This window comes from Ranitomeya variabilis, chromosome 1 (genome assembly GCF_051348905.1).
Source record: "Ranitomeya variabilis isolate aRanVar5 chromosome 1, aRanVar5.hap1, whole genome shotgun sequence".
NCBI lineage: Eukaryota > Metazoa > Chordata > Amphibia > Anura > Dendrobatidae > Ranitomeya > Ranitomeya variabilis.
In genome coordinates, this window is record NC_135232.1 from 315,232,478 (window position 1) to 315,258,727 (window position 26,250).

The following is a 26,250-nucleotide window of genomic DNA, read 5'->3' on the forward strand; positions in this document are numbered from 1 at the left end:
CCAACAGGTCATGTTTCGAGGATTTCCTTAGTATTGCACAGGTCATTGAATGCTTGCCTGTACAGGTGATGCAATTATCTCCTGTGCAATACTAAGGAAATCCTGAAAACATGACCTGTTGGTGGCTCTTGAGGACCAGACTTGGGGAACACTGGTCTAGAGGGACTCTAACCCCGTGTCCTTGGGGCAGGGTCCTGTGACCAAAACACTAGCGTTTACTCTGCGGTATTGCGGCCCTGTGACGCAACAGGGTTCGCCTCCTACATACTGGGTGAAGTTAACCCACGTGTTCGTTATACCACCATATACTGTCCGTCATTACTAAGCAGCATGTGTCATCTCTGCACGGTGGACCCAGGGCTGCGAACGCACCTTATATCCTCTTTAATATTATTTGGTGCGTTCCGCCAGCCCTAACAGTATCTGTAAGCCAAAACCAGGAGAGGGTGATAAATACAGAAGTGGTGGCGTGTTTCTATTGCACTTTTCCTCTGATCGTTCCTCTCCTGTTTTTGGCTTACAAATACTGAGGTAAAAAACTTACCAAATTCTCGACATGCGCACGTGGCCTAAGGCTACTTTCACACTAGCGTTTTTTTTTAATCCATCGCAATCCCTCGTGTTGGGCAAAAAACGGATCCTGCAAATGTGCCCGCAGGATGCGTTTTTTGCCCATAGACTTGTATTAGCGACGGATCACGACGGATGGCCACACGTCGCGTCCATCGTGCAATGGATCCGTCGTGTTTTGGCAGACCGTCGGCACGAAAAAACATTCAAGTGAACGTTTTTTGTCCGTCGCGTCCGCCATTTTCTACCGCGCATGCACGGCCTAAACTCCGCCCCTTCCTCCCCGGACTTTACAATGGGCAGCGGATGCGTTGAAAAACTGCATCCGCAGCCCACGTCGTGCACAAATTTCACAACGTGCGTCGGTACGTCGGCACGACGCACTGAGTTGCTCTTACACATGCAGACACTTCCTAAAAAAAGAACATGACCATGAATTGTAAATAACGGTAAAATGAACTAATTTGCATGACAGTGTGTGGTCCAAATCGTTCCATTGAAACAATCCCTTTATTAATTTTTCCCCTGGTCCAAATCGTTCCATTGAAACAATCCTTTTATTAATTTTTCCCCCAGCCCCATTCTTCTTATTAATAATAATAATGTTATTATTATAATACACAGGAAACATCCTTTCCGCATATAATTGGCCACAGCGGCCATTTATTAACAAACAACAATAATTTAACAAAAAATGTAAATTACTGAAAAAATTGGGGAGGTCCTTGGGGCTACAAGATCCGACACATGTAAAAAAGTATTTTCCTGTCCGGAGCCCCACTAAGTGCCAGATCATCCAATCATAATTTCATTCTGAAGGGAACAATCCAAGCAAATTCCACATCATAACAAATTCCAAATCCAAGGACCCTGCTCACCGCAAATGCATTCTGAAACCTCAAGTGCGTATGCCCCCAACCAACTCCAGAGCAAGCTCCATCCCTTCGTGAATGGAAAGTGCCCACAAGTCAATTCAAATCAAATTCAGATGTACCCCATCGCTCATTAAAAAATTCCCCTTGCCCCAAGTCAGGATGCCTAACCCCTCATTATGTGCTACAAAACCTGAAATAGCTTTATTCAGTTTCACCCTTGCCCTATTAATATCTTTTGGGGATCTTGCTCTACTAGTTCTTCTAAGCACTATGTCAGACCATACTACAACCGTTTTTGGAGACACCTGCCAGAACTTCAGGAAATCACACCTATTCGAAAAGAATGAGAAGCAAAACAGGAAGAATCCAAGCCCGACTTGCCCAAGCACTTTCACATATCAGCTGTAAAATGGTATTGTGAAAGAAAAACCCATCCTCATGGTGCAGCAAGGGTCCCTTCTTATCCATCAATAGCTGCTGGTAGTCTTGAAATCAGTATAAAGGGCACATCATTGAACCAGCCACTGACCCCAACAAAACCATTCTGCCCCTGCCAGTCTGATCGGTTTTTGAGCTTCCAATCCAAAATTCCATTACTCTATCCGAACAACAAATATCTTTCCATAACAAACCTCCTCCTTTAATTTTCGTTGGTGAGACTAATTCCCCCACTCTCTGCACCCCAAAAAAGGCTAATGAGAATGCTAACCTAAATAAAACCGTCTCAAACCCTAAAATGCAAACAAAACCCGACTGCCCTCCAAGTCTTTCCAAAATGTCAAATTAAACTGAACGTTGATTATACTTTAATCCCTGACCCTTTTTATAACCCTTTATAAACTGACTAACCATTAATTCCTTAGTCACATCCTTTAGTCTCCGAAGTTTAAATCCAAACACCAGTGCCACTATAAAACTATTACCGTAATTTTTGCTACCGATCAATGCAATTCCGCTTTTCTAATTAAAAAAACAAAACTGCAAACATTCTATGCCTATGCAGAGTGACCTCCCCCCCCAAATACATTATGCAGCTTATCTATACTCGCCAAGCCACTTCATAAGCCTCCCACTTACGGGTCAGCAACCGAACCATAAATCAGCCGTCTCGATCCTCGATAACCAGCCTTCACAGGTGCCCCGGGCACTACAATCCCGAATCCTGAGACTCTGGGGCCAATTTGCAAAAGTGATCCCACTGAAATCGAGATAAAGAATCTGGAATGGAATTCTCAATTCCTGGAACATGGATCGCCACCATATAAGCATTCAGTTTCAATGAACGCAAGACTAATTCCCTGACTAATTTCATTGCTGGTGGGGATGAAGTCGCTAGATTATTAATAATAACTACCAACCCCATGTTATCACAATGAAACCTAATCAAGCGGTTAATAAATTATTTTCCCCAAATGGACAAAGCTATCACAATTGGAAATAGCTCCAATAATGTCAAATTATTCATGAAACCTTGCTCTTTCCACTCACTGGGCCACTTGCCTGCACATCACTGCCCCACACAATAGGCTCCAAAACCTTCACGACCCACAGCATCCGTATAAATATTAAGATCAACTTTATTCTGAACCTCGTTCTGAATTATGGACCGCCTGTTATAATTTCTCAAAAACGTACCCAAAACCACTACTTCATCTATGCGCTCCTTTTTGAAGCACAAACAATGGTGCAGGGCTTGCACCCCCGCCGTTGCTGCCACTAATCTCCTGCAAAATAATTGAGCCATGGACATAATTCAACAGGCATAATTCAATTTTCCCAACAATGACTACATCTCTCTCAATGTCAACGTTGCGCTCTGTCCACTTCCTGCTCTAGTGACACCAGCTTATCTTCAGGTAACCGAAACTCCATAGCCACTGAACCTATCAAAAATGTCCAAAAAAACTAAACTGTGTGATAGGTCCCTCTGTTTTTCAGCAGCTAAAGGCATTCCAAAATGCTCCGCAATCCAAAACATGGTTCCTAATAAATTCTTACAAACTACTGACTCAGGCGGACCTATAAACAAAAAGTCATCCAAATAATGAATGACGGACAATGTTAGAAACTTCCCTCGCCACCCATTCCAGAAAGGAACTAAACGTTTCAAAAAGTGAACAAGTGGACTCTCCCTACCCTCCCATCCCTAAACCTGACAATCTATTATTCTGCTACGGACAAAATATAGAGCCATAATCAATAGGCTGTGCAGGTGCTGTAATCCTGCCAGTCACAGATCCAGAATCTAGTCATTCTCCAATAGACACTCTTGGTCCTGATGATTCTCTCCCAATCCTGTCTTCCATTTGACCCTCACCTCTCCCCTCTGCATTTGTAATCCAATGGCCGTCTCGTTATCCAGGCCAGCATACTGCTGCTGGTTCCCGCACCTTCTGCCTGGTTGACGACTTCTCATCGTTGACGATGTTTTATTTTCCTGCACCCAATCTCTTCTCCTCTGTCCCTGGTCTATGATGTCACCAGTAGGCCCTGCACCAGGAACCCCAGCACCAGACGCCTGCCCTCATTCCTCTTGTCGTCTGGATCCAACACCAGCTGTCCTTCCACCTACAATGCCTGTATCTGCCACAAGATCTTGCCACTCTATAACTTGATTAAACAGAAGTACGACAAAAGTCAGCATAGTACAGAGTCCCCAAAAGAAAACTCAAACAATGAAACAAAATGTAACTATGCTGATAAACGTGAGGACTGAATAAACGAACTAGTCGCTAATATACATTGACAAAGAGGAGTGGGTCAGAAGACCCAAAGACGACCCAAAATTCACAAATAACAATATATAAATAATCTTTATTAATAGAAAAATAGCAAACAGGTAGGGCGCATGGAACTGGGAAATCAAACACCCATAATCAATTCAAAGATCAACAGAGAACCATACATTCCCCATATAGGGGGTAAAATAAATTATGATATATATAAGAAGGATGCACTATCTCAAATTTGATGATATAATGTAAAAAGTGCTAATTACCTCTTGGTAGGATGTGAGACTTCCAGGGTCCGTGCGCACTCCTACCAAGAGGTAATTAGCACTTTTTACATTATATCATCAAATTTGAGATAGTGCATCCTTCTTATATATATCATTTTTAAGCGTTTTATAGCGTTTTTATAGTGAAAAAAAACCCGCGAAAAATCCTGAACGTGTACACACAGCCTTAAAGTAGAGCTCCGGCCCCTCCTTTACACCGCAAATGTATTATTCATAGTAATCAGCTCTCCTGACCAATGATAATGCAGAAAACAGCCCAGTGCCAAAAGTAATCCATTAAAAGCATTAAATTTCTGGCATTACCAAGCTGCAACACAGCAAAATATATGCCAAGTGTACTTTACTGTGGAAACATTGTATTTAAGCTTTTCATTACCGGTAGTTATGCTGTCAACAAGACAAGTGAGGCAGCAATTCCTACATAAGCTACCGTTATATGGACAAAAGAATTTTAAAGCCTCTGTATCATTGCATTTAGGTTTTTTAATTCAGTCCCACTGCCCCAGGTGTATAAAATACAGACCCCAGTCACGCAATCTTCCTATATTAACATTTGTGACAGAATTGGTTGTTCTAAAGAGCTCACTGATACCAGTGTGGTACTGTAAGGGTATGTTTCCACAGGCAGAAACCGGCAGCGCTTTGGACGCAGCAAATGTCCGCACCATCCAAAGCGCTGCCGGCTTTTGAACGCTGGTGATTCCGCATGTGTTCATTGAACCGTGCGGAATCACCGCACCCAATACATTGTGAGGGTGATATTTATCTCTCCGCAAGATAAATTGACATGCTGCTGTCTGTAAAGACGCGTCGCATGTCCGTTTACGCAGGATTTCATTAAATCCCATCCACTATGCTGCAACATCTGGCCGCTGTGGGTCCAACCCGCAGCGTTTACTGACCGTGGAAACATACCCCAATAATATTTTACCAATGTAAGAAGCCATCTCAAGACATTTCTGAAAATTTTAACCATTTAAGAATCACAGCAACTCAGCCGTGAAGTTGCAAAACCATGTAAAGTTACAGTGTGAGGTCACAGAGTGATGAAGAGCATAACTGCAAAGATCCAAACGTCCTCTGGCATGAACATCAGCATAAAATTGTGTGTTGGGAGCTTCTTTGCATACGTTTCCATGACCAAGCAGAAACATGCAAGCCTTACATCACCAAGCACAATGCCAAGGATTGTATGGAGTGGCACGCTGCCACTGGACTCTGGAGCAATGGAAATATGTTGCAGAGTGACAAATCATACTTCTCTATCTGTCATCTGATTGACAAGTTTGGGTTTTGTGACTGCTAGGAGAACGTTACCTGTCAGACTGCATTGTGGCAACTGTAAAGTTTGGTGGAGGAGTGCTATGGGGTTACTTTTCAGAGGTTGGTCTAGGTCCCTTAAACTGGCCAAAAATATTAGATGTCATACAGCTGTCAGCTGTACAATGCTTTGGCTGTTTGGCCCACAGCTATCTCAGCTGACTCTCCCATACACAGGAGCGCTTGCTTCTGTATTCTTTCTTATCTCTGGGAGAACAGCGCGATCAGCAGTCCGAAATTATACATGTGAAATTGATCTCCTGCCCAACCATCATCATGCACCCCCATACACATTAGATGGTCGTTCAAACCTGTGATATCAGCGGTTCTGGACAACACTGGTCAAGTACGTATGGGAGAGGTTTTTAGCTACAGTGAAAGGAATCCTTAATGCTTCAGCATCCTAAAACATTTTGGACAATTCTAAGGTTCCAACTTTGTTGGAACAGTATGGGGAAGGCCCTTTTTTGTTCATCTATGACTGTGCACCAGTACACAACGAAATGTCTATAAAGGCTTGGCTGGGTGAGTTTGATGTGGAAGAACCCGAATGGGCCACAAAGAATCCTTTTGGGATGAACCAAGCCTTCTCATCAAACATGTGTCTAATCTCACAAATGCTCTTCTGCATAAAATGGCAAACACTCCCAAAGACACACTCCAAAAATCTTGTGAGAAGCCCTTCCAGAAGTGTGGGAGCTGACTCAGTTCCAAAGATATGACCAACTGCACATTAATACCTATGGATTTAGATTGGGATGTCATAAAAGCTCCTGTAGGTGTAATGTGTAGGTATCCCAATACTTTTGTCCATATAGTATTAATATATGCTGTATACATACATACTGTATATATATATTGCGGTAGATTGACTCATTCAGCTGCTTAATGAGGTAGTCACAGGAATGCCTTCATCAGGTCAACAAAAAAAAATAGCCGTAGTAGATAGATAGATAGATAGATAGATAGATAGATAGATAGATAGATGATTATACACATACACACACGTGCACATAGGTATTAAATCTCCATTATGGGCATATACAGAGCACAAGCCCAGCAATAAACAGACAGAAATCGATATATAATAATACAAGCAGTGGTCTACATGCTTTCCTGCTGCAAATCTCACCAGCACATAGCTGAAGGGGCTCAAGACATCCATGAACACTTCACTCCACTGATCTGAAAACAGAGCATCCTTCAGACGCTTATTGATCATGGAATTGACCTCCTGTAACCTGTAGAAACATAGTATGAACAGGCTGATAAATGAAAACCCAAAAGGCCCACATATTTATTAGATTAACTGTGGCCATACCAGCCATTATCGACAGGTTCGGCTGTCTAATATGTATGTCAGGGAAAATAAGGATCTGCCATGTCCGATTTCGGACTGCTGACCCTTTTGTTCTCTACAAGAAAAGCTGCTGCCAGAGATTTTTGGCATTGGCCTTTATAAAGAACATTGAAGCACTAGTTTCTTTTTGTATGAGAGATTCAGACGAGATGGCTGCCAGCCGAATGATTAACCAAACCATCAACCGACAGCTATCTAAAGTATATGGGAACTTAAAAGCGGCTAGATATTTTCATTTATTATTGTAACATTTAAGGGATAGGATATTAAGGCTATATCTTACCCAATAACAAACATATCGGTCTTGCCATCTCCAGCATTTAGGCAGAGAAGACCGGTGAGGTCTGACGGTGGCACAGAACAGCCCACATTCCACGTGATGATATATACCCTGCACAGGGACATAATATACAACAATAGCGGGAAAACATGAACACAATGTTTAGTCAAACAATTACAGAATCGGCACCGGAAAACAAACAATTAAAAATGAATGTAGATTGGGGATAGTATCATACAGTATTTGCATTACATGCAAGAATGCAATAAATCAAATCCCCAAACTAGAAGTCACATTTCTGTTCATAAACACATGCTCAGAATTAGAGTTGGGGGAATTTATCTGAGTGAAATTACATTCTTTGTGTATTTTACAAAAGTCCATATTCTCCAGAAAACAGATTTATTTTGTAATTCCCTCTGTGTAAATTCAGCAAAATTACTAAACCATACGGGACCAGCAAAAAGTTACAAAAAAAGGTAATAATCACCTCATCTCTGCTGTTCACTTTCCCCTACAGTGCCTTGCGAAAGTATTCGGCCCCCTTGAACTTTTCAACCTTTTCCCACATATCATGCTTCATACATAAAGATACCAAATGTAAATTTTTGGTGAAGAATCAACAACAAGTGGAACACAATTGTGAAGTTGAACAAAATTTATTGGTTATTTTAAATTTTTGTGGAAATTCAAAAACTGAAAAGTGGGGCGTGCAATATTATTCGGCCCCTTTACTTTCAGTGCAGCAAACTCACTCCAGAAGTTCATTGTGGATCTCTGAATGATCCAATGTTGTCCTAAATGCTAATGATAATAAATATAATCATCCTGTGTGTAATCAAGTCTCCGTATAAATGCACCTGCTCTGTGATAGTCTCAGACTATGTGCACAAGTTGCGGATTTGCCTGCAGATCCGCAGCGGATTGGCCGCTGTGGATTCGCAGCAGTTTTCCCATCAGGTTTACAGTACCATGTAAACTTATGGAAAACCAAATCCACGTGCCCATGGTGCAGAAAATACCACACGGAAATGCTGCGTTGTATGTTCCGCAGCATATCAATTCTTTGTACGGATTCCGCAGCGTTGTACACCTGCTCCTCAATAGGAATCCGCAGGTGTAAAACTGCAGGTGAAATCAGCACAAAAAATGCAGGAAATCCAGGGTAAATCCGTGGTAAATCCGAAGGTAAAACGCAGTGCGTTTTACCTGCAGATTTTTCAAAAACGGTGCGGAAAAATCTGCACATCAATCCACAACGTGGGCACATAGCCTCAGGGTTCTGTTTGAAGCACAGAGAGCATCATGAAGACCAAGGAACACAACAGGCAGGTCCGTGATACTGTTGTGAAGAAGTTTAAAGTCTGATTTGGATACAAAATGATTTCCAAAACTTTAAACATCCCAAGGAGCACTCTGCAAGTGATCATATTGAAATGGAAGGAGAATCATACCACTGCAAATCTACCAAGACCCAGCCGTCCCTCTAAACTTTCATCTCAAACAAGTACAAGACTGATCAGAGATGCAGCCAAGAGGCCCATGATCACTCTGGATGAACTGCAGAGATCTACAGCTGGGGTGGGACAGTCTGTCCATAGGACAACAATCAGTCGTACACTGCACAAATCTGGCCTTTATGGAAGAGTGGCAAGAAGAAAGCCATTTCTCAAAGATATCCATAAAAAGTGCTGTTTAAAGTTTGCAACAAGCCACCTGGGAGACACCAAACATGTGGAAGATGGTGCTCTGGTCAGATGAAACCAAAATCGAACTTTTTGGCAACAATGTCAAACGATATGTTTGGCGTAAAGGCAACAAAGCTCATCACCCTGAACATACCATCCCCACTGTCAAACATGGTGGCGGCAGCATTATGGTTTTGGCCTGCTTTTCTTCAGCAGGGACAGGGAAGATGGTTAAAATTGATGGTAAGATGGATGGAGCCAAATACAGGACCATTCTTAAAGAAAACCTGTTTGAGTCTGCAAATGACCTGAGACTGGGACGGAGATTTGTGTTCCAACAAGACAATGATTCCAAACATAAAGCAAAATCTACAATGGAATGGTTCACAAATAAATGTATCCAGGTGTTAGAATGGCCAAGTCAAAGTCCAGACCTCAATTCAATCAAGAATCTGTGGAAAGAGCTGAAAACTGCGGTTCACAAACGATCTTCACCAAAAATTTACATTTGGTATCTTTATGTTTGAAGCATGATATGTGGGAAAAGGTTGAAAAGTTCCAGGGAGCCGAATACTTTCGCAAGGCACTGTGTATGGTCCTCAGAGACTTTTACCTCCATGGCACACTGAAACCCTGGGCATCTAGATGTCAGGCTAAGAATGCATGTGCAGAGATGTGAGTGAGCATTGTAACGTTGCTGCACACATCGTGACATTATGACCTACGTACCAACCTTACGACGCTCAAACGAGGAAGGGACATCCAGCGGTAACTAGGTCTGGAATGTCTCTGCAAATGCATTGTGAAGAAGCCCAAGGTTTAGAAGCGCGCAGCAGTAATAAGGGGCGCCAAGAACGGTAAGTGATCAGTATCAGTTGTTTTTTCTCTACATCCTTAGTTTTGTTATCTCTCCAGACCCCAGATGATAACAAGGGACATTCAATTCGCAGAGAATAAATTCATAGCAAATCGAATTTCTAGGTCAAAGCCACAAGGTTTGGCAAATTCTAATCTTGCCAGATCCATTCATTTCTACTCAAAATACATGCTAAAAAGAGTGCTGGTCCCATCATCTGCTGTTTTCCCATGAGATAAGCGGCACCAGAAGTAAGCAGCAGCCCCACATCTCTACTCAATCTATACAAATAGCATATTTCACAGCAAAACTCTTAAATTTAGAAAGAGACTAATATACACATAGGTAGATACACCACTGAGCACTCACTCTTGATATTTAGGTAACTGTTCTTGAACAAGCAGATTCAAGACCACAAAAATACATTTCTGGTGTCAGACTAATGTATATTACATGCATTCATTGTCAGAGCCTATTGCTCATTCCTTCCTCCTGAGGATCCACAGCGGTGGTTTATGGCTGTTCTACAGGAAGACTGCAGTTTTGCAATCATTTTTAGACTGCTGAATATATTACTATTCTGTATGGCTTGGATTCAGATCTTGGTCTGTGGTTACAGTCTACAATCAAACCCTCTGTGAGCAGTCATTTCTTACTGCGTTCATTCTGTATGTAAAGGTAACAATAGAAGGAGGAAGAATGAGTGAAGAAAGGATCAGTGAACAATGGTCTATATTTCGTATACGCCAAACATATCTATACGGCTCCCTTCAAAGGGAGGTCAGATCCAATGGTATAGAAATGCAAGGCAGACTGCACTTTACAATTTAGACTCTGCAACATAAGAATACTTTTTCTTCCTTTAGAACCTATGGGCAAAGAATCCCACTGCATGTATGCCTACATAGTACTACCAGAGGTAAGAGCCTTCTGTTGGAGATGTCGTGCTGAAGAAACGTCTCAAATGCAATGTACATACAGCCTAACTCAAGACAGAAGAATGAAATCACACACAAGGTTTATAAAAACAACAGGTCCAATATAATCAGGTTTCAGTTATTAAAATGCAATTAGATCAAATGAGTGCATCTCATTTGTATTATGCTATAGTTGAGCATTTTGGTTTATTTTAATACATTTACCTAAAATCCTCTCCTGCCTTGTTTAGTTCAGCACCATTAAAAAATGATCTGTCTGCTTCAATTTGCGATGACGAATTGGAATCAGATCTCAAACAAGATTCCTGAGGTCTAATTGGACGTGGAGATGCTTGGGATCTGCTAGGCTGTGGCGATCCTCTTGGGCTAGGGACTGGTGATCGATGAGGCGAGGATGGAGCAGGAGGAAGTGGCCTATATTGATGAGTTGGAGATAAAAGACCTGGACAAGATCCTTCAGGTTGTGATCTACCAGATTCATTTTTCGGACTGAACTGAGAACCCACAGGATGAAGTCTCAAGGATCCTTCTGGTTGTGACCGGTCAGGAGCAGAAGATCCCACAGGTGCTAAAGGACGAATAGACAGTTGCCCTACCGGAAGTGAAGTTTGTGAACAGCTAGAACCTTCAGGTTGAGATCTACCAGATCCTGCAGGACTAAGTCGAGGAGAAGTCAAAGAGACATGCCTTGTGGACAACTCTGGAGATGGTGGAGCAACAAACACAAGTTGGGCATCCATCTTTAGGAAGCAAGCACAAAACATACAGTGTCAACATGATCAAAATAACAAGTCAAAAAGCACATCTGGTAATTATCACAACTTTACTTTAAGTACAGTCCTGCTCATCGTTATTAGCACCCACGAAATTTAAGTACATAATGTGGAATATCTCCTGAAAAAAAAATTAATGAAGTGAAACAGGGGTTTTTTTTATAACGCAGTCATGTTAAATACAAAAGAGCAAATGACAAACAATCATTTAAAACAGAAAACAATGGGAGGGAAAAAATAAAAAAACCCTAAAGCTTGCTCTGACACAGGTATTGGCACCCTTTACATTAAATTAGCGTGGAAACACATTTTGACTCACCTGTGGTAAATCACAAATGAGAATCACCTGTGATTAATAATCGGTGTACATGTGACATGAATTAGCCAATGATGACTTCAGTGTTTTAAAAAGCCACATGGTAGGCCCTGTTCCTTTGTCACAATGGTGAAGTCAAAGGATCTGTCTGAGGACCTAAGAGCTGCTATTATTAGCAAACACAAGACTTCCAAAGGGTATAAGGCCATCTCCAAAGACCTTGGTTTCCCAGTTTCAACAGTGCGCAATGTTATTAAAAAATTTGCCAAGCATGGAACCGTTAATAACCTCCCTGGATTTGGGGGAAAGAGGAAAATTGAAAAGAGAGGTCTTCGAAGGTTGGTGCAAATGGTGGAAAAAACACCACGTCAAACACTGAAGGCCAACCTGAAACAGTCATGGGATCAACTAGTAACATACGCCGCACACTAAACCAAGCAGAACTTTATGGGCGAAGGCCAAGGAAGAAACCATTGCTGAATAAAAGACATAAAAAATAAATGGCTTCAACAAAGTGTTAATCCGCACAGCGGGGAAGCCCACTCAGTGCACTGCACAGGTGCACAGGTAACTGCACAGCAGTAAGTGCTCCGTGAGCCGGGGTGCCACTCCAAAGAAATAGCCACAATGGATACAAAAATTGAAAGGAACGGATGGCACTCACCGGTTAAAAAAAATTCTTTATTCCAATACTTTAGAACATCGGCATCGGGAGGATGGGAGCAGGAGTGGAATGGATGACAGCCGTTTCGCGCTGTCATCCATTCCACTCCTGTTCCCATCCTCCCGATGCCAATGTTTTAAAGTATTGGAATAAAGAAGTTTTTTTAACCGGTGAGTGCAATGCGTTCCTTTCAATTTTTGTATCCATAAAAAAGGAATGACTGATCTTTTCCAAAGAGTACTTTGACAAACTACAATCCTTCTGGGAAAATGTTCTGTGGGCAGATTAAACAAAAATAGACGTTTTTGGCAATGCAAATCCACAGTTTATTTACAGATGGTGAAATGAAGCTTATAATAATGAAAATAATACCCTACCAACAGTTAAGCATGGTGAAGAATCCACAAGGCTGTGGGGTTGCTTTGCTGTGTCTGGTACTAGAGGCCCTGACCTTATCACAGGAATCATGAAATCAGAGAATTATCAATAGATTTTAGAGCGAAATGTCCTACCCAGTGAACTTGGTTTAAGTCGGAGATCATGGGTCCTCCAGCAAGACAATAACCCAAAGCACACATCTAAAAGTACACAAAAATGGTTGAAAAAAAAATGGACTGCTTAAAATGGCTAGCAATGAGTCCTGACCTCAATCCCATTGAAATGCTTTGGGGGGAGCTTAAATCTACCATTGGGAAAAAGAACCCTGCAAACATTCAAGAGCCTGAACAAACTTCAAAGGAAGAGTGGGAGAAAATACCAGCTGAGAAGTGCAAGAAGCTTATGAAACATTTGGAGGCTGTCATCAATGCCAAAGGGTGTGCAATCAAGTATTAATTAGGGGTGCTGTTATTACTGCATATGCTGTTTATTCTGTTTCTTCTTTAAAATTGCAACATGTAAGTTGAAAAACAATGTTTTATTGCTGTATTACTTTGGACCACTAATTAAAAAATTCATAGGATATAACTATGGTACATTTCCATTTATTTCCGAAGGTATTGTACAGTCTATGAAAAAAATGAAGGGGTGCCAATAATGGCGACCAGCACTGTACACAATAGCATTCCTTTGATTTTTTTTTTTTCAAATAAAAAATATTTTTATTTTTGTAAACTCCAAATATAGATTTTCCATCTTTCAAACTACATGAGTTAAATAATAATTACACAGTATAAAACCTAGACAAAGTATCTTTACCTCAATTACATAACCCACCCTAAACTCAAGTCCTAATATTCCAGAGAGGTCCATTTTCATTTCCAGAGCAGTTCTAGACTAACGAAGTATAAAATTCATAGATGGGGGGAGAAGAAGGAAAAAAGAGGACTAACAATTAAGGGATAGCATCGTAAGTATTCTATCTCTAATTAGAAGATTTGTGGGCAGCCCTGGAGTATCCAACCAAGGACTCCATATCTTTTCAAATAGTTATGTCGATGACTATGTTTAGACTCCTCTTTCCAACCAGATTATATTATTTATCCTTTGTTGTAGTTCTCCCATAGATGGAGGCTGTGTGTCTAACCAATGAAATGCAAGAAGTTTACATGATGGAAATAAGACACGGGCGCTACCTATAAATAGGGGCAAGTCGGGATCCAATCCATCTTCAAATAAGCCCAATATACATATAAGGGGATCTTTTAACAACTCACTTCATACACCCTTTCTATCAAGGCCTCATTCCAAAATGGGCCTGTCTGTCTACATTGCCACATCATTTGCATCAAATGTGCCTCATCAATCCCAAACCTAGAGCATTTTGCTTTATGGCAATATCCTATCTTATATAAAAAGCTTAAAAGTTTTGAATATTCTGAATTCAATATAGTTGAGAGAGCCTTTGGGCCTCACAGGGAGAAAATTTGGGAACAGTTTCTAGAATATCTCTCCATTGCCCACTGATATAGGGCCTACGACCAACTCCCATTTAGCTTCAACTGTCAGGGGGTGATTATCCAGTTGGGATGACAATAGGCACTTATATATGGTAGAAATTAAACCTGTTTATATGACCTATATAAGGAATAGAATCTACAGTATTAGGGGATGATGTTGTATGCTAAGACCCACTAGACCTGATTGAGCTGAGGGAGCATGTCGGACTTGTGGGTATTGGTGAAAAGTGTTTCAAAATAAACTGAATTCCTCTTAGGGCTGGTGAAAACTTTTAAGGACAGAGTATGTAAATAATTGTTCTATCGATCAAATCCCTTTTTCTGCAAATCAGAAAAACCCTTTAATGTTGATACTTCATCCAAACTGGGAGTATGCCATAGTGGTGTGTATTTGGTGAATTCCTTAATACCTATAAGTTTCTTTCCTCTGTCCCACACTTTATACACTAATGCCAATATGGGAGTAAGAGGATTCCCTCCGAGAGAAATCCCAGACTGCAAAAAACAAAGAGGTGAGACTCATTTCATATTCTGTAAAAGAAGAGCTCCCGACTTGCCCATGTCATCTCTACTTCCCCATCCATGGAGGTGTTGTAATTGGGCTGCAATAGAATACATCCATGGATCAGGAACAGCCAGTCCACCCTCCTCCTTTTTATATTGGAGAGTTTGGAGTTTTATTCGAGCATACTGTTTACACCATATTAATTCATATTGATTCATAATGATCATCTTGATAAGATTTCCTCTACCTATAACTGATAGCGGGAGTTTGGACCATGCATTCACCTTAGTTCTAAATTTATCTAACAAAGAGTCTACGTTTAGGCCCCCTACACACGTTCAGGAATTGATGCAGAAAATTCCTGTGAAAATCCGGACATTTCTGCCGGATTTCCGCATGAAAACCGCATGCGTTTTTTAGCGCGTTTTTAGCGCGGTTTTGACGAGTTTTTGATGCGGTTTTGACGCGGTTTTTCCCTGACATTTCCCAATGCATTAGACAGTGGGAAAACCGCGAAAAAAATGCAAAATTAATGAGCATGTTCATTATTTTTCCGCAATGCGTTTTTCATGCGGAAAAACGCACATGATGTGCACAGAAATTGCGGATTTCATTAAAAATGATAGGATGCTTAATGTATGCAGATTATTTGCGGTTTTATAGCGTTTTTATAGCGCAAAATAATAATAATCTGCAACGTGTGCACATAGCCTATGTGCACACGTAGGAAATGTGGTGCAGAATTTTCTGCACTAAATCTGCATCTGCAGATTTGATGCAGTTTCTGTGCAGTTTCTGTGCAGTTTCTGTGCAGTACAATGTAAATCAATGTGAAAAAAAAAGCTGTGCACATGGTGCAGAAAAATCTGCGCAGAAACGCTGCAGAATTGCACAAAAGAAGCGACGTGCACTTCTTTGAAATCTGCAGCGTTTCTGCGCAGATTTTTCTGCACCATGTGCACAGCTTTTTTTTTTCACATTGATTTACATTGTACTGTAAGTCACAGTGCAGTTCTGCAGCGTTTCTGCACAAATTCTGCACTAAATCTGCATCGTGTGCACATACCCTTAAGCTTGGTACTGACAGTTATTCCCAAGTATTTAAACTTGTCTACAATTTGTAACTGAGATTGTCCTACTATTGGCGAATGTGGAAGAGGATCTACTGGCATCAGGCCAGATTTATTCCAATTAATTGATAAACGTGACAACCTTCCGAAGTCTGTTATGATTGACATTATTGGACCGACAAGCCAAGGGTTCAATGGCCAGGGCAAAGAGAAAGGGCGACAATGGGCATCCCTGCCTAATGCCTCTCTGAGAGTTGGGCATTCACTCGAATTTTGCAACTGGGGAGTGAGTTAAAACAATGTAGTAAGGACCAAAGCCCATCTTTTTCAAAACTGCCCACAGGTAACTTTAATCTACACTGTCAAAAGCTTTGGCAGCGTCTAAGGACATAACTGCCCTTGTGCCATCTTCTTTGAGCTCATTTGGAGGTTACGGAATAGACATCTCAGATTTATAGTGTTAGATTGATCCTCATGTAATACCGTATATACTCGAGTATAAGCCGAGATTTTCAGCCCATTTTTTGGGGCTGAAAGTGCCCCTCTCGGCTTATACTCGAGTCATCGTCGGCGAGTGAGGGGGAGCGACGACTGTCATATACTCACCTGCTCCTGGCGCAGTCCCTGCATGTTCTATGGTCTCCGGCGCCCGCAGCTCTTCCTCTGTTAAGCGGTCACATGGTACCGCTCATTAAAGTAATGAATATGGATTCCACTCCCATATTCATTACTGTTATGAGCGGAACCAGTGACCGCTGACAGAAGAAGAAGCTGCCGGCTCCCGGAGACCATCTGTCCAGGAAAAGCTGCCAGGGACCACGCCGGAACCGCTCCGTCTTCCGCGTCCTCTGCAGTGACTGTTCAGGTCAGAGGGCGCGATGACGTATTAGTGTGCGCGCCGCCCTTTGCCCGAACAGTCACTGCGGAAAGACGAGACGCTGAGGAGCAGCGGGCAGCAACGAGAGGCATGTCATTTTTTTTTTGGAGCATTATATGTGGCATATTTTTATATGGAGCATCTTATGGGGCCATAATGAACTGTATGGAGCATTACATGTGGCATATTGTTATATGGAGCATCTTATGGGGCCATAATGAACTGCATGGTGCATTATATGTGGCACATTGTTATACGGAGCATCTTATGGGGCCATAATGAACTGCATGGTGCATTACATGTGGCACATTGTTATATGGAGCATCTTATGGGGCCATAATGAACTGTATGGAGCATTATATGTGGCACATTGTTATATGGAGCATCTTATGGGGCCATAATGAACTGTATGGAGCATTATATGTGGCATATTTTTATATGGAGCATCTTATGGGGCCATAATGAAATGTATGGAGCATTATATGTGGCACATTTTTATATGGAGCATCTTATGCGGCCATAATGAACTGTATGGAGCATTATATGTGGCACATGATCGCAGTGTTCCGGCGGTATAGGGAAACATCGCGCAGGGAGGGGGCTCCCTGCGGGCTTCCCTGAGACCCTCGGAGCAACGCGATGTGATCGCGTTGCTCCGAGCGTCTCTTACCTCCTCTCCCTGCAGGCCCCGGATCCAAAATGGCCGCGGAGCTGCATCCGGGACCTGCAGGGAGGTGGCTTACCAAGCGCCTGCTCAGAGCAGGCCCTGGTAAGCCTGCAGCGCTGTAAGTCAGATCGCTGATCTGACAGAGTGCTGTGCAAACTGTCAGATCAGCGATCTGTGATGTCCCCCCAGAGACAAAGTAAAAAAGTTTAAAAAAAAAATTTCCACATGTGTAAAAAATAAAATAAAATCCTAAATAAAGAATAAAAAATATTATTCCCATAAATACATTTCTTTATCTAAATAAAAAAAACAATAAAAGTACACCTTTAGTATCGCCGTGTCCGTAATGACCTAACCTATAAAACTGTCCCACTAGTTAACCCCTTCAGTGAACACTGTAAAAAAAAAAAAAAAAAAAAAAAAAAAACGAGGCAAAAAACAACGCTTTATTATCATACTGCCGAACAAAAAGTGGAATAACACGCGATCAAAAAGACGGATCTAAATAACCATGGTACCACTGAAAACGTCATCTTGTCCTGCAAAAAACTAGCCGCCAAACAGCATCATCAGTGAAAGAATGAAAAAGTTATAGTCCTCAGAATAAAGCGATGCCAAAATAATTATTTTTTCTATAAAATAGTTTTTATCGTATAAAAGCGCCAAAACATAAAAAAAGATATAAATGAGGTATCGCTGTAATCGTACTGACCCAAAGAATAAAACTGCTTTATCAATTTTACCAAACGTGGAACGGTATAAACGCCCCCCCAAAAGAAATTCATGAATAGCTGATTTTTGGTCATTCTGCCTCACAAAAATCGGAATAAAAAGCGATCAAAAAATGTCACGTGCCCGAAAATGTTACCAATAAAAATGTCAACTCGTCCCGCAAAAAACAAGACCTGACATGACTCTGTGGACCAAAATATGGAAAAATTATAGGTCTCAAAATGTGGAGACGCAAAAACTTTTTTTGCTATAAAAAGCGTCTTTTAGTGTGTGACAGCTGCCAATCATAAAAATCCGCTACAAAAAACGCTCTAAAAGTAAATCAAACCCCCCTTCATCACCACCTTAGTTAGGGAAAAATAATAAAATTAAAAAAAATGTATTTATTTCCATTTTCCCGTTAGGGCTAGGGTTAGGGTTGGGGTTAGAGCTAGGGTTAGGGCTAGGGTTAGGGTTGGGGCTAAAGTTAGGGTTAGGGCTAAAGTTAGGGTTAAGGTTGGGGCTAAAGATAGGGTTAGGGTTTGGATTACATTTACGGTTGGGATTAGAGTTAGGGGTGTGTCAGGGTTAGGGGTGTGGTTAGGGTAACCTTTGGGATTAGGGTTAGGGGCGTGTTTGGATTAGGGTTTCAGTTAGAATTGGGGAGTTTCCACTGTTTAGGCACATCAGGGGCTCTCCAAACGCGACATGGCGTCCGATCTCAATTCCAGCCAATTCTGCGTTGAAAAAGTAAAACAGTGCTCCTTCCCTTCTGAGCTCTCCCGTGCGCCCAAACAGGGGTTTACCCCAACATATGGGGTATCAGTGTACTCGGGACAAATTGGACAACTTTTGGGGTCCATGTTCTCTTGTTACCCTTGGGAAAATACAAAACTGGGGGCTAAAAAAATATAATTTTTGTGGAAAAAAAATATTTGTTATTTTCACGGCTCTGCGTTATAAACTGTAGTGAAACACTTGGGGGTTCAAAGTTCTCACAACACATCTAGATAAGTTCCTTGGGAGGTCTAGTTTCCAATATGGGGTTACTTGTGGGGGGTTTCTGCTGTATGGGTACATCAGGGGCTCTGTAAATGCAATGTGACGCCTGCAGACCAATCCATCTAAGTCTGCATCCTAAATGGCGCTTGTGGTGAAATATGTGTATATATATCTATATGTGTGTAGTGGCATATGTCTAGGGTTATATGTGTGCCTAGTGATAATGTAACATCTGTCCTGAAGGCAAGTCGCACCTAGGTGTTAACAGGTACTTCCTTGGGATTAGTAGACATTGTGTCTCCCTATCTCACCAGGAGGTCTAGCTAGAGCCAAGAAGAAAAGTAACATTTGGCACCTCTTAAGGTACCGTCACACTAAGCGACGCTGCAGCGATACAGACAACGATGCCGATCGCTGCAGCGTCGCTGTTTGGTCGCTGGAGAGCTGTCACACAGACCGCTCTCCAGCGACCAACGATGCCGAGGTCCCTGGGTAACCAGGGTAAACATTGGGTTGCTAAGCGCAGGGCCGCGCTAAGTAACCCGATGTTTACCCTGGTTACCAGTGTAAAATGTACATACTTCCTGCACTGACTGAGTGCCGGCCCTAACAGCAGAGCGGTGACGTCACCGCTGTGCTGTGCTTTCACTTTACGGCCAGCGCTCAGTCAGTGCAGGAAGCGGACGGCGGGGGACGCGAAGGTGAGTATGTACTGTTTGTTTTTTTACATTTTACACTGGTAACCAGGGTAAACATCGGGTTACTAAGCGCGGCCCTGCGCTTAGTAACCCGATATTTACCCTGGTTACCATTGTAAAACATCGCTGGTATCGTTGCTTTTGCTGTCAAACACAACGATACACGGCGATCTGACGACCAAATAAAGTTCTGAACTTTAATCAACGACCAGCGATATCACAGCAGGATCCTGATCGCTGCTGCGTGTCAAACACAACGATATCGCTATCCAGGACGCTGCAACGTGACGGTACCTTTAGGTCTTGGAGGGGAGATGCTAAATGCGGCCTGAGGTGATCTGTTCCTGAGAACCTTTTCACAAGTGTCTCAAAAGAGAAAATAATATATTCATTCATTAGTAGAGCGGCCGTGGCCAATCAAACAGCCCGCAATTATGATATTAGCCTGAGGGGCCGGTCTAGAAACCTGACCTCAGACCAAAGTTATAAATTTAGGCTGCAGACAGAGAATTGTGTTCACATGTGAGGGCAGCCTGAGAAGCTGTTTTGATCCAATCTACATTCGTCCTACCCTCAGGGAGCAGAAGCAACTACCAGTTAGATAACTTCTGTAAGTTTCTCCTGTTTATTTAATACTGTTTTGCATAAGTTGTATGTCTTTTTAATATCTTATTTTTATACCTTTTCTTATTGTAAGCACTGACCCTTTTGTTATTAAAGTATAAAACTTTAACAAGTTGAACCTTGAATGTTCTAAAGAATCCATAGCCTAAAGGTGTGTGAGCCTTATGAGTGATAGACATATTTTTATTAGTATTATTATTAGTCCAGGACTCATCGCCCGTGTATTCGATGAGTGGTGGCAGCGCGTATGAGCGGGTGTGTGGCCTGGGTCGGTGTGTGATTTATGCTCCCATTACAGCATAGGACAGAGGTTGAATGCTGGACAGAGTGGGGAGATAGATTAACCCTTGCAGGCACAACCCCAAGTCACGTGTGAGAGCAGGCACGTGACGAATAAGTCACACCACGGAGTAGGGATACGTGACAGCGCTCCTTCCCTTCCGAGCTCTGTCATGCGCCCAAACGGTGGTTCCCCCCCACATATGGGGTATCAGCGTACTCAGGACAAATTGGACAACAACTTTTGGGGTCCAATTTCAACTGTTACCCTTGGGAAAATACAAAACTGGGTGCTAAGAAATAATTTTTGTGGAATTTTTTTTTTTTTTTCACGGCTCTGCGTTATAAACTGTAGTGAAACACTTGGGGGTTCAAAGTTCTCACAACACATCTAGATAAGTTCCTTGGGAGGTCTAGTTGCCATTATGGGGTCACTTATGGGGGTTTCTACTGTTTGGGTACATCAGGGGCTCTGCAAATGCAACGTGACGCCTGCAGACCAATCCATATAAGTCTGCATTCCAAATGGCGCTCCTTCCCTTCCGAGCTCTGCCATGCGTCCAAACGGTGGTTCCCCCCACATATGGGGTATCAGCGTGCTCAGGACAAATTGGAAAACAACTTTTGGGGTCCAATTTATCCTGTTACCCTTCTGAAAATACAAAACTGGGGGCTAAAAAATATTTTTGTGAATATTTTTTTTTTCACGGCTCTGCGTTATAAACTGTAGTGAAACACTTGGGGGTTCAAAGCTCTCAAAACACATCTAGATAAGTTCCTTAGGGGGTCTACTTTCCAAAATGGTGTCACTTGTGGGGGGGTTTTAATGTCTAGGCACATCAGAGGCTCTCCAAATGCGACATGGTGTCCCATCTCAATTCCAGTCAATTTTGCATTGAAAAGTCAAACGGCACTCCTTCCCTTCTGAGCTCTACCATGCGCCCAAACAGTCGCTTACCCCCACATATCTGGTATCAGCGTACTCAGAACAAATTGCACAACAACTTTTGGCATCCAATTTCTTCTCTTACCCTTGGGAAAATAAAAAATTGTGGGTGAAAAGATCATTTTTGTGAAAAAATGTGATTTTTTTTATTTTTACGGCTCTGCATTATAAACTTCTGTGAAGCACTTGTTGGGTCAAAGTGCTCACCACACATCTATATAAGTTCCTTAAGGGGTCTACTTTCCAAAATGGTGTCACTTTGGGGGGGTTTCAATGTTTAGGCACATCAGGGGCTCTCCAAACGCAACATGGCGTCCCATCTCAATTCCAGTCAATTTTGCATTGAAAAGTCAAATGGCGCTCCTTCCCTTCCGAGCTCTACCATGCGCCCAAACAGTGGTTTACACCCACATATGGGGTATCAGTGTACTCAGGACAAATAGCACAACTTTTGGGGTCCAATTTCTTCTCTTACCCTTGGGAAAATAAAAAATTGTGGGTGAAAAGATCATTTTTGTGAAAAAATATGATTTTTTATTTTTACGGCTCTGCATTATAAACTTCTGTGAAGCACTTGGTGGGTCAAAGTGCTCACCACACATCTAGATAAGTTCCTTAGGGGGTCTACTTTCCAAAATGGTGTCACTTGTGGGGGGTTTCAATGTTTAGGCACATCAGGGGCTCTCCAAATGCAACATGGCGTCCCATCTCAACTCCAGTCAATTTTGCATTGAAAAGTCAAACGGTACTTCTTCCCTTCCGAGCTCTGCCATGCGCCCAAACAGTGGTTTATCCCCACATATGGGTTATCAGCGTACTCAGGACAAATTGTACAACAACTTTTGGTGTCCATTTTCTCCTGTTACCCTTGGTAAAATAAAACAAATTGGAGCTGAAATAAATTTTGTGTGAAAAAAAGTTAAATGTTCATTTTTATTTAAACATTCCAAAAATTCCTGTGAAACATCTGAAGGGTTAATAAACTTCTTGAATGTGGTTTTGAGCACCTTGAGGGGTGCAGTTTTTAGAATGGTGTCACACTTGGGTATTTTCTATCATATAGACTCCTCAAAATGACTTCAAATGAGATGTGGTCCCTAAAAAAAAATGGTGTTGTAAAAATGAGAAATTTCTGGTCAACTTTTAACCCTTATAACTCCCTAACAAAAAAAAATTTTGGTTCCAAAATTGTGCTGATGTAAAGTAGACATGTGGGAAATGTTACATATTAAGTACTTTGTGTGACATATCTTTGTGATTTAAGGGCATAAAAATTCAAAGTTGGAAAATTGCGAAATTTTCAAAATTTTCACCAAATTTCTATTTTTTTCACAAATAAACGCAAGTTATATCAATGAAATTTTACCACTATCATGATGTACAATATGTCACGAGAAAACAATGTCAGAATCGCCAAGATCCGTTGAAGCGTTCCAGAGTTATAACCTCATAAAGGGACAGTGGTCAGAATTGTAAAAATTGGCCCGGTCATTAACGTGCAAACCACCCTCGGGGCTTAAGGGGTTAAAAGGTAAAAAATTAATTTAATTTTGTTTTACCTAAAATACAACGGAAATGTGTCATCTTTAACTTTAGGCTTTTTAGAGATCATTTCATCTTCAACTTGCTTAACTGTTCACAATAACAGTAAGTTTGACAAGGGGTGCCCAAACTTTTACATGTCAGTGTATACACACAACTGTGTAAATTCCCTACGTCATCTTTCAGAACAGCAGAATGCACATAAAAATCCCAAGGAAAGGCAAGAATTGACTAGCTGCCAACACTGCTCATCTCGAGGGAAAACACTAGTCAGCAAGTAATATCAATCTGTGTTCCACAGAGAGATGATGCCCAAGAGTGTGGCTGCCAAGCGTATCAAGAATATTATACATTTGTTTAAATTTGGCAAAAACAGCAGGATACAGCAGATTAATGCCCATGCTGGACCATCTCCTGAATATTTACTACTTCAATGGCAGTATTTATAATCATTAAAATTAGTCAGTATAATATTGTAAAACGTGTATAAACACTCTTCAACATTGAAATTGCAACATTGATAAGGAAAAGTTGTGGAATTATGGAAATCATAGGATCTTTAAACACCGAAATGATATGCAAGCGATGAAAAAATGGAAACAAAATTTTCAAAACATCTCGATTTATTCAGTAATGAATATGACAGCCATGTGCAGAAACACATGCACTTACATGCCTAAGTATGCCATCAGTGAGGTTCTTAAAGGGAACCTGTCAGTAGGATTGTGCTGAGTAACCTACATACAGTGTCAGGTTGGCGATGATACAATGATTACAATTAGGGTTGAGCGACTTTTGCTTTTTTAGGATCGATTCGGGTTTCGTGAAACCCGACTTTCTCGAAAGTCGGATCGTGTGAAATCGGCCGATTATTGTGAAAAGTCGGGGGGCCGACCGAAACACGAAACCCAATGCAAGTCAATGGGGATTGTTTTTTTGTTTTTTTCTCTCTCTCTCTCTCTCCTCGGACAGAGTGTAAATCAGTACATTCCTCGGACTGTGTAAATCGCTACATCCAAAACGGTAAGATGGCGTTTATACCCCCACCCCCTGTGACGCCGCACAAAGCAAGACAAGACCTATGTCATCACGCTGCCCACACTCCTTCATTGGCTGAAAAAATGGCGGTTAAAGCGTTATACGAAACGCGACTTTGGCGCAAAGATCGGCGACCGCATGGCCGATCCCACGCTGGGATCGGCTCGGGTTTCATGAAACCCGACTTTGCCGAAAGTCGGCGACTTATGAAATTGACCGATCCGTTTCGCTCCACCCTAATTACAATGATACCTGGGTTGATGAAATCCGTCTTGTGGTTGTTGTTTAATCTTTATTTTCAGTTTTCAGTTAATGAGATTCTCGTGCTCTGGGGCAGTGTGTGGGGTCATCTGTAAGGCTTATGTCATGGCACTGATCACTCAGTGATCTGCCCCCTATTTTACATAATGAATATTATATATAATGTAAAAAAAATCATATCAGCATATTGGAGGACTTTTTTTTTTAATGAATTTACTTATATCAAATAATTTCATACACATTACATCATGCTGTAGTGTCGGCGTCTGCCTCCTGTAGGTGTTTACAATATATAACTGCATCCAAAACAAAAGTGGAACTAATCACTGGACAGGTTAGACCACTTGCCAGCCTTCATTGCAGTCTTGGTCTTCACCATAATAGCCTTTGAAAGTGGTGGCTTAAGGTCAATGGAACACCTGCAGCTGGACATCTGGCTCATAGCCCAATGTTGTGGAAACACTTTCTGATGGTTTGTGTAGTAGACACTGTTTGATGCCTTAAGGTACCGTCACACTCTGCGACGCTGCGGCGATATAGACAACGAGCCGACCTAAACTAGATCGCTGGAGCGTCGCTGTTTAGGTCGCTGTAGAGACATCAAACACAGCAGCTCCAGAACGATGCAGGAGCGATCCTGTGACGTAACGGCGACTCACTTCTCGTTCTCGCTGGTTGTTAGCTCCATGTCAAACATTGCTGGCATCGTTGCTTTTGCTGTCAAACATGACGATACACGCCAATCTGACGACCAAATAAAGTTCTGGACTTCTAGCTCCGACCAGCGATGGCACAGCGGGATCCAGATCGCTGCTGCGTGTCAAACACAACGAGATCGCTATCCAGGACGCTGCAACGTCACGGATTGTTGTCGTTCTCGTTGCAAAGTTGCTGAGTGTGACGGTACCTTTAGGCTCGGTGACATCCAATTTCTCTTGCAGTACAGAATGAATTAATCAAGGACCCAGTGGAAAGGCTACATCTTCAAAATGTCCCAGGATCCGTTTTTCAATATGACAAAACCAGGCCGCATGTTGCTTGTGCTACTGTGAGCAGCCTCTGTGGCCTAAACATGTTAGGCTGTGGAGTTGGCAAGCCAAACCTCCATCTCCTCAACTTCCCTGGCTCCCGACTCCCCACCACTGGTCACTACTGAGCATGTACATAAAAACCTCAGACCCCACAGCACTGGTCACTACTGAGCAGGTACATAAACTGCAGCACAGATTCATCTCACCTGAAAGCCGAGATCCTTAGACCAGGAACAGAGCAGACATTTATAGGACATTTCATAACTTTCCCAAATTATTATGAAAACATTTACAGCACATCCTGCACTGAACTACTGAACCCAATTTATTAAACATTTTAGGAGTTGGAGTAGGTCCATTGCATACCGACTCCACAGCCCTGCGTGTTACCTTGGCCTGCAGCATCATCAACATTGTCTCCCATCGAGCACATCTGGGATGT

At 41.9% G+C, this 26,250-nt stretch overlaps 1 protein-coding gene across 1 annotated transcript in view; it reads right to left on the reverse strand.

Annotated features, from left to right (window-relative positions):
* INPP5J (inositol polyphosphate-5-phosphatase J) overlaps nucleotides 1–26,250 on the reverse strand; it is a 104,056-nt gene that overhangs the window by 56,672 nt on the left and 21,134 nt on the right. The window contains exons 2-4 of the mRNA XM_077297339.1: nucleotides 11,111–11,646; nucleotides 7,428–7,535; nucleotides 6,917–7,025 (exon numbers count right to left, since the gene is read on the reverse strand). Of these exons, the coding sequence (XP_077153454.1) occupies nucleotides 6,917–7,025; nucleotides 7,428–7,535; nucleotides 11,111–11,646 (753 nt within the window). The remainder of the gene's footprint in view (nucleotides 1–6,916; nucleotides 7,026–7,427; nucleotides 7,536–11,110; nucleotides 11,647–26,250) is intronic.